Source organism: Notothenia rossii (assembly GCF_949606895.1).
Source record: "Notothenia rossii genome assembly, chromosome: 9".
Lineage (NCBI taxonomy): Eukaryota > Metazoa > Chordata > Actinopteri > Perciformes > Nototheniidae > Notothenia > Notothenia rossii.
Genome location: NC_136907.1, coordinates 64424417 through 64433959, shown reverse-complemented (window position 1 = coordinate 64433959; position 9543 = coordinate 64424417). Strand labels below are relative to the sequence as shown.

The following is a 9543-nucleotide window of genomic DNA, read 5'->3' as shown; positions in this document are numbered from 1 at the left end:
CCTGTGGGTACTCTGGGTCAACAGTATTGATGTATTACATAACTGATGTAATAATGTAAAGCACGTTGAACACTTGTAAAAGCCCTAAAATAAATGCAATGAGTTATTATTATTTATAAAGTAACATAAAATGGAAATTCTAATTTATTTACTATGTTTTTCCCATACTGTTATTGAATAACATGAGTGCTTAAGCATGTCCTTTTTATAGTTAAGTATGATTTAGCCAATGAAATGCCCCATTATGAAAATGTTGTATTCTCATTTTTACCTGTGGCCTATGGAAAGGGGATCATTTTCATTATAACTACTTAAATGATTAACTGATCTTACAATTATTTTCTTAATGAATCGCTTATTATTTTTCAATATAAAATAGTAACTTTCTTGGAGCTCAATGTTAGCCTTCATATTTAATTCACTGTGTGGTTCCCACAGACAGTAAATTACTCACATATTTTAAGTTAACCATCACCTTTTTTGAAAAACACCAACTTCCCATGTTCAAGAAGCTGGAACAATTTTCAGTCTAGTTAAAAATGACTGAAATGCTTATTAAAACTTGGATCAATAGCCCATGTGCTACCTTTCCTGTCTATCTCTTGTTGTACCAAAATGAAGGCAAAAAGACCCAAAAACATTTGTGATAAAACATTTTCAGCAGATGTGTTTAAGAATGTGCTCCACTTAAACATAATATTACCTGAAATAATGAATGCCCATTATAGCCTGCATGGACAAGATCATTTGTAGAGGGGCCCTGTGTCCAAATTTAAAAGTTGCATATTTCATTAAGTCAATTTGAGTTGGACTAAACTACCACAAACAGCAGGTCAATAAGGACTCAAAGTTCCTGTTTACCACAGGGCCTCATTGTGTGCTTATTTGGCCAGGCAAACAGCTCCAGTCAATGAAATTGTGTTTGTCTATTTCCTAAGTTGATAAAAATGATCCAGATGTCTCATGTCTGGAACCTCCCTCAGTGAAATAGCATTTTCTGTCAGTCGACGACAGCATTTTTTGACATTTTGATGCTTTTCAGAGTCCCCCCAAAAGCACTCAAGCAGAACCCCCAATCCAAAAATATGTAAATGTTTCTCTACGTGGAAATGCAGCTGAAGGTGACTTCCCTTTGTTTAATTAGATGATATGTTGTGATTATTTGGTTGGAAGAAATGTTGTGGTGCATCTCTTTTCATAACAATTTACTACTTTTATAATAACCAGTTAGAATGGTAATCAAGTCCATGCACTTTTAAGACCTTTAATACTCCAGCTGTGTTTTACAACGAAGCTTTAAAGTTACAGATTGCCAATAAATCGGTTTATTCCAGACTGTTTCTGGCAAACTAAGCGAATTGAGGGACAAAAAAAAAATTCCCTTTTCACGATACTACTGTGTACTTTTTAATGACACTTAATATGAATGCTTAGACAGGGCATTCATCCAAAAAACAACACACTGTCACCACAAAATAACATTAAAAGGCTTTATTTGAGAAAAGTCAGGCACATTAACATAACATAGTGGATCCAATAACAAAGGTAATGTAACATATGTTACACCAGCATGAAAAAAGCTAGAGGTGGTAGTGATTGTTTACATGAAAGTTGATCTGTAAGTTGTGGTAGTGCAATTATTGGTTATACTTTTAAAACATCGGTCTACAGCAAGATCAGTAAGAAAATACAAAAGGCAATTTGGGGGTTGAGTGTGGGAAGGGAGGTGCCCGTATCAATGAAGGCACCTCTTGGTCCGTGGTTGCCACTAGTTTTTTTGCTGGCAGGGATGGAAAGTGCAAGATTTCTCCAGCTCTGTTGAGGAAAAAGAAATACAAAAACTGACTTGAGTATGCCGATCAGATGCAAATATGTAGTGTGATATGTCTAAGATACAAAAATACAATGTTAAAAGTTATATTTTGTGTCCTGTTTTGACCAACGATATTACTAACCTGGAGTGTTTTCACCGCACTGTCTGAGAGCCTTCATGGCAGTCAAGTACTCTGGTCCCAAAAAGGTTTCATAACTTGTTCCTTTAGGAATCGTCTGGAGACATTTGGTGGAGTCCTTGAAGAGGAGGTTATTCCCTGAGTCTGAATGGAACATCCTGAATGGGGCATCATCACTGACACTGCTACCAAACTTGGCCTGTAAACAAGAACAAAGATTTAGAAACAGACCTATTTACAAAGCCAGCATTAGACCCGGGTTTAGACTTAAAACAATGCTGTTGAAAGTTAGAAAAAAATGCATGTTTTATTCTTGATCTTATACCTCATGACCTAAAAAATCATCACTGACCTGCTGTCCATTAAGGATTTGAACAACCTTGCTGTGGGTCTCCGGACGAGTCACCACAGCGTGGGCGGGCACAGCAGCCAGGTTACACGTGGCGTACTCGGAGATTTCCACACGACCAGCCTGCCCAGGGCAGATCAGCTGGTAGTCATGAGCGATTACTCCTCTAGCCCATTCTGGACCTTTGCCTTTGACAAGAAGAGGTGGAGTTTTAAGTTTTTCCATGTTTTAAGTTTATATAAATAACACATTCATAGCTGAGATTAAGAGAGGTAAGTGTCAGTCTCTCACCATTGCTGTTTTCTGGAACAATTGTGTGTTTGATGAAAGCAACATCCCCTGCACCCTCAACCAAACACCTATAATGAGATGCAAAACATAACAACACAAAGATGAGGTGCTCTGGAATAGAAAGTAAATACCATGGAAATACCTTTATTTGCTTTATTAGACCAGAAGATTGATACCCCTGAATGTTCAGTAAAGGTCTAAAGTCAGGAGGCAGTTAGCTTAGCTTAGCATAAAGAATAACGTCTGGGGAGACAGCTAGCCTGGGTCACTTGAAAAGTAAATACAATTGTATTATTAGCAGCAAAAAAAGTTAATTCATGAATAAAAAATATCTTTAGTTTTTAAGCCATACATAAACAAACGTGTAAAAACTACAGTTTTGGGGTTTAAGGAGGAGTTTGTGCTATTTATTGGCTACCAGCATTGAAACTGCAAAAAAAGTGCTGAGTGGATGAATGTCCACTGTCCTTTGTCCTACCTAAATGCTCCTGCGTAGCCGTAGTACTGCTCTTCAGCACTGGCTTTGCACTTTGACTCATCTCCCACCGATCTTCCACTGCCGACACACTGAGAACAGAAGGGAGAGCTGGGGTTTGATCCGGGGGCACAGCCGCTGCTGAAGAACTTGGCTGAGGAGAGGACGAGACAAAGGGGGCAGGTGTCATACTCAGATGAGGGAAGGAAGCAAATCATGTGTCCTAAAACCTGCATTTCTAGTGCATGATTTTGGAGGAAACGTTATTGTGTTAATTGTGTTCCCTGAGAATGTTTTTTTTTGTCTAGGATCATTTACATATTTTCTAAGTCGTAGGAGGGTGGTCGAAGTGGATGTTGGGAATGCAAAAACACAGAACTTTGAAAACCTAAATTATCTCTGTTTGGTTTCTTTGGTCACATCCATGGTGATGAGCTGTAATTGCTGTTCTTTGGATCTTACATCTCAGAGATCCAAACAGTGTTGTCTGTGTGAAAAATAGTATAAATAGTCTTAGCCTTAACTTAACCAAGCGCTTTGAGTTATCTAAACATACTAAAAACGTACAAAGAAATTATGTTTAGTTCCTACAACTTTGTAAATACTGCGCTTTCAATAAAAAAAAGTATTTATATTATTGATCACAAACATATACTTGGCAGCTTTACGTGTCTTTCGTTAAGTATTTGCACATGGAAGAGCACACGGTCCCTTACTGAAGTCACAGTCTTGAGTCTGACTGTAGATTTGACCCATGGGGATGTTCCAGCCAGCAGTTCTTCCGAGTCCAGTGTGGCAAGACTTGTGGCTCTTCAACGTGTCCCAGGTCAGACCTGAACTCCTCTTTACCACAGCAACAGCATAGTAAGAGGATTTGTCTGCAAGAGAGGGAGTCCGGAAGGACTCGAATTACAAACGTTTTGTGCCAGATAATTTGAAGTTATCGATAATTCAATTTGAAAGATCATCTGCTCTGTAATTTCCTAATAATTTTCACAAAGTTTTATTTAAGAAAATAAAAGGTTTTCACTCTGTACACTTCAAATCAATCAATTACAATTCACGGTTAATCAAGAAAATAAAACAAAAGATAGATGGTGAATAACTTTTACAACAATACATTCATATTTCATTAGAATCTAATGGGGCTTCTCTTTTAAAAACTTGTATTTTTTTATTTGTAGAATCAAACAACAGCTCAATCCAAGAAACTTCTCGAGAGATGATTAGAAATTAGCGTATTAAGTGCAAAGACTAACAGGTATTGTAATATTGTGACATTAAAACCATGTGTTGCTCCTCAAGGCTGTATTTTATCACACACTCCTAATCTTTATGGTTCAAGATGCGTTAAAAGTACCAGGTAAATGTGTGTTATTTTGTTATCAAATATACTTATCAATATTTAAACATTAATTTTACCTCCAGGGTTGCCGCACAAATCTGTGGAGAGAGACAGAGATCCAAATATTATTCATGTGTATCAGTTCAAACACAGGATTGTATGGGATGGTTTCTATGTAGGCCTCATACCTGCATTATACTGCTCCACCATAGCTGGCACCAGGCCACACTTTCCCGCCGTGTACACCTGACCTCCATCCACTGCAATCGCATCAGCATTTCCACTCTACAGAGTAAAATATGTAATCAGAATAAAACACCACTGAATCAAAACTAAATCTCAAGCTATTCCAACATTTTCATCATCAAGAGTCTTACCATAATCATTTTAATGCAGCCTTCAACTGTGGCGCCATTCCGACATTCAATGGTGGCGGCGTCCTCATCCACACTGGCGATGCTCCACTCGTCACACTTTGTGGTCTCAGCGTGGCCCACAGCGCACCATTTAATGGCGGAGGAAGCAGAGCTTGCTGGCTCTGGAAGGTTACGTAAAACAAGAGTCAAATAAGTGTGTTTGAATGATGGTTTGTGTGTTCTGGGAGAGACACGACAGGTGAATAGGGTACAAGGTTTACATGAAATTTCTTCAGTAGATTACTCACATTATATGAGTTTTCTGAAATGTTTAAATGTGCAAAATTATGAGGAATTATCTAATGCTAACTTTTGGTACATTTAGCAATTAAATCTTCAGATGCAAAACAAATGGTAAAATAAACACCTTTATGTTTAATTTGAATGATTTCTATCCACTAGTCTAACAATATAAAGAAGTAAAATAGCCTACATTCTTAAAATTGTTATGTCAATCGTCTCTATGTGTGTTCTATCTGTGTGTTAACAGTACCTTTCGTAATGGAGCGGACAATGCTCACGTATTCAGCACCCAGATACAGGAAGGAGTCTGTGTTTGCAGGCACCCTCACCAGCCTGACTGTTGAGTCCTTGAACATCAGGTTTTTGGAATGTGCATAGGCTTCAGAAGAGAAGAGTTGAAAGTCCTGAAAGGTTTAAAAGTAACATGTTTAAATCAGTCATTTTATGTCCTGATTTACTGTATTTCTCCATCTCCTCACTTATTCAACTTTACTTCTTGATCTTTCTGTAGTACAGATCTTTTGTGTCATACCTGTACTGAGTTGAGGCTATTCCAGATTAAGTCAGCCAGCTGCGGATCCTTGCGGCTGACAACCGCATGAGCCGATACTCTGGCAAGATTGCAGTTCATGTAGTCGTCAATAGGCTTTCTGGAGCCATCCTTGCACAGCAGCTCGTAGTTTGGTTTTTCTGAATCTGAAAGTGTGATACAACAATTATAAATATCACTCTTACAATCAGTCAAAAACAAGAGTCTTACCCTACCCCACCTATCAAGTTCTGTTCATTTTATTGGTCAAATCCCACAAATATAATATCAGTTATGGTAATTATGACCAAGAGTGAGAATCTAAGCTGTGGTTTTAAATCCAAACGTAATTTAGCAGTAAAACAAATTCTCATATGAGTACGTGATTAAAGCTTCATTTAGAAACATTACTGATTACATAATTACAATTTGTAAAAACATATTTTAAACAAATAAGCTTGGCTAACATTAATATATAAGTCAATTATTCAAAAATGAATAGAATAAATTAAAATGTGACACTGACCAGGGACAGTAAGATGCTTCACAAAAGCCACATCTCCACCGCCGTCCTTTAGACACCTGTTACAAATCAATAGGTCCATTAAACAAAAGTGCCCCAGGATGGAGCTGTGATCATATTGAAAGTTCACAGTGTAGAGGAGATACTGACGCGAAGGCTCCCTCGTAGTCGTAGTAAGGCTCGGTGTGGGACTTGGAGCAGTCTCCAGTGCACAGCTCGCACAGTTTGCTGCCAGGGGCTGACCCTGGGGCACAGCTGGCGGAGAAGAACTGGCTCACCGCTGTGTACAAAAAGAGATTTTATAAATACTGTTCTGAGTTCTTTACACGATGGAGCTGCTTCAAATATTATATTATGTTTGTGTTGCCCTAAAATAGTCACATTAAACACATTGGGCATACAAATAATTGTATAAGTAAGCCTATAAAACTATGTTTATTTTTGGAAATATGCTTCTCACTGAGTGTTGTATAAAGATTGATCCTGGTCTCCTAACAATTTTAAAACTGCCTTTTCAGGTACGTTTTGAGAAACAATTACTTTCTCCTGGACAAAGTTTGTTTTGCACAAATGCCTTCGCAAAACCAAATGTTAATGTTCACTTTTCTGATTTCCGTCTATAATTTAAATAACATAACAAATGTACTTTTCTTTTAAAGTCAAACCATAGCATTTACTAAACAGAAGCATGTGGTTTTGTTGCATTTAGTTTGAATGTCCAACATTAACCACATTTGAAAACTGCCACAGTAAACTTGAAGAACTTTACAATAAATGAGGTTGCAGGGATAAAAAATTACACAAATTCCAAAGAAGAAATACTGAGGACATAATTATAGTGACATATTGATTCTGTTTTTTGGATTGTCGTAAGAGTCAGTGTTACTCACCGTCTTCCACAGGGGTGTCTTCAATGCCTGACCATTGAATTAAGTTCATGGACAACAGAGTGCCCACAGGGATGTTCCAGCCTGCAGATTTACCCACACCAGTGTGGCAGGATTTCTTCCCCTTGAGCCCTGTGATGTCAAATGCAGTGCCCTTTTTCACCACAGCAACAGCGTAGTAGCATGTGTCCGAAGCTGGATGAGTGCAGAACAAATGTGAGCAAAAAGTAAAAACACGTATTTAATACATCAGAGAATTTCATCAATAAAGACGGCTGATATGTTTACTTACAGGTACCGTAGTCCTCAGCAATAATGGGAGCCAGGTCGTAGTTGTTCAGTCCAGCGGTGTAGATGTCCCCTCCGTCCAAAGTGATGGCATCTGCCTCACCAGCCTGTTTTAATGCACCATTTATTACCAACCTGCACCAACAGCTCACACACATGTGATCAATGGTTATATTGCATAATTTGTGTGTAACTAAATGCAGTTGTTCAAAAACAGCTTTTCTTATTTTCAACAATACTTACTTGAGAACTTTCATTTAATACATATTAAATAATATGAAAACATATTATATATACAATATATATAAAGTATATATATATATATATATATATTATATTAAAGTACAAAAGTATTGGCATAAAAAAATATGCTTAAAGTACCGAAAGTAAAAGTATTTATTATGCAAATTTTCCCATTCCAGAATAATGTATGATATGTTTTAATTATATTATCAAAGCTGGTAAAGGTGCAACTACTTTTATTTACTTTGTAAGGTTAACTTGTGGATGTTACTCCCTGTGTAACTAAAGTCTTATTTAAGTGTTGTTTAAGTTACTAAATATATTGAATAGATGAAGTGGAGTAAAGGTACACGATTTTAAGTCTGAATTGTAGAGGGGAAGAAGTACAAAGTAAAATATTGAAATACTCAAGTACTTGAGTAAATGTAGGCCTACTTAGTTACTTTACACCACTGGTCGCTCTACTCACCTTAATGGCTATGATGCACTCAATTGTGTTGAGTCTCTTCACGCAGGTGAAAGCAGGAGCTTTGGCTGCGAGGGCGACGCATTTTTCCAGCTCTTTCTCCGACTTTACGCACCATTTCACCTTGTCAGTGGGGACCGCGGACACAGCGGCTGCAAACATAGATACACGGGTAAATAAATACCAATGCAGAATCATTGAGCTTTAGGTAAATCTGTGATTAAACGAGGTACATGAATATGAAATGTTTTTTACCCAGGGATCCGAGCAGCGCCACAAGGAGGAGAGTCTGCATGTTGAGTCTCAGGTCAGAAGAGCGGAGTGTGCGGGAGGCAGCCGGGGATTTTATAGCAAACCTCTGATCGGCTGAAAAAAAATGTGCTCAGGTTTCCTAATGTGTACGTGCTTGGGCGCGTGAGTGTTTGTACTTTAGTTTGCTGCTACGAGAAAACAGAGGGGTTACATTTCCAACATTTCCACATAATGGAAATCCACAGATCCCCCTATTTGTATTGCTATGATGTAACTATTTGAATGTCAACACTTTAATCTGAAAATGTTTAGTGTCTTCATGTCCTTTGGGGCTTATTCCAACTCTATTTGGTCGCCTTTCTAGTTGCCCTTTGAGGAGAAATACATTGACTGATTTTTTGAATAATCAATCGATAAAGACTGGCTTAACCAGGCTTTACAGATTGTAGGTCCTTACATATAAATACATGAGAAAATAAGTAAAGTAATCTAAGTAAAGTGAACTGATTAAGACTGAAAAAATGTATAATTTATCTAATGCAGAACAAAATTAGCGTTATATTTATTTATTAGTATTATAAGCAGTATTGACCAGTGCATGAAGTCAAAATAATCCATTAGAAGTCAAATCCTCATATATCATGTTATTGTTTAATTCTAATAATATCTTAAATGTGTGAGTTGCATTAAACTCCTGTATTGTAAAGGTTAGCTCCACCAAGACCAAAGTTGGTCTTGGTGGAGCTAACCTTTCCAATTGTTTATAATATTGATGACATTTTACCCATGAATAATACTACGCTACGCCAAAAGCATTTTCAGTATTGGGATAGAAGTAGACAGTTGCATGGAAACTATTAAATAACCTCAAAACTAAAACCTAAAAAGACCTCCTAAATTAGTAATGGGCTGTGGGTGTCCTAGCCTCCTGCTTTATGAAGAATAGGACATGTATTGTAAACCTGAATACACTATATTTAAAGTAATTCAGCCAATTCAGGGGACCATGGGACTCACATCAGTTAGCATCAGAAATAAAAAGGCGTTTTTAAAATGACCATTTAAGCTGCAGTGTGACCCACTTACTTTAAGAGTCGTGTTTACAGAGTCAATGTTACACAACACAAGATCGAAGGTTCATGTTGAGCTACACCTACCTTTTTGGTCCTATCTGCCAAATATTGAAAAATCACCCAATAACCTGTTGTATGCCGGGATGGTGAAACTTTAGATGATCCAATACTGGACGAGTGCATAGATTACATTTCCACTCATGGATTTAGG

The 9543-nt window shown here is 37.5% G+C and overlaps 1 protein-coding gene across 1 annotated transcript; it reads right to left on the bottom strand.

The window, feature by feature from the left end:
- Nucleotides 1-1476: 1476 nt before the first annotated feature.
- On the bottom strand, nucleotides 1477-8420 carry tfa (transferrin-a). Its single transcript, XM_079651324.1, has 17 exons — nucleotides 8263-8420; nucleotides 8011-8159; nucleotides 7303-7405; nucleotides 7014-7205; nucleotides 6274-6403; nucleotides 6127-6182; nucleotides 5604-5767; nucleotides 5322-5475; nucleotides 4790-4950; nucleotides 4601-4697; nucleotides 4490-4510; nucleotides 3784-3945; nucleotides 3071-3221; nucleotides 2593-2660; nucleotides 2305-2489; nucleotides 1956-2151; nucleotides 1477-1815 (listed from the first exon to the last, which is right to left on the bottom strand). The coding sequence occupies exons 1-17, from the start codon at nucleotides 8300-8302 to the stop codon at nucleotides 1769-1771; spliced, it is 2076 nt and encodes a 691-aa protein (XP_079507450.1). The 5' UTR covers nucleotides 8303-8420; the 3' UTR covers nucleotides 1477-1768.
- Nucleotides 8421-9543: the final 1123 nt, after the last annotated feature.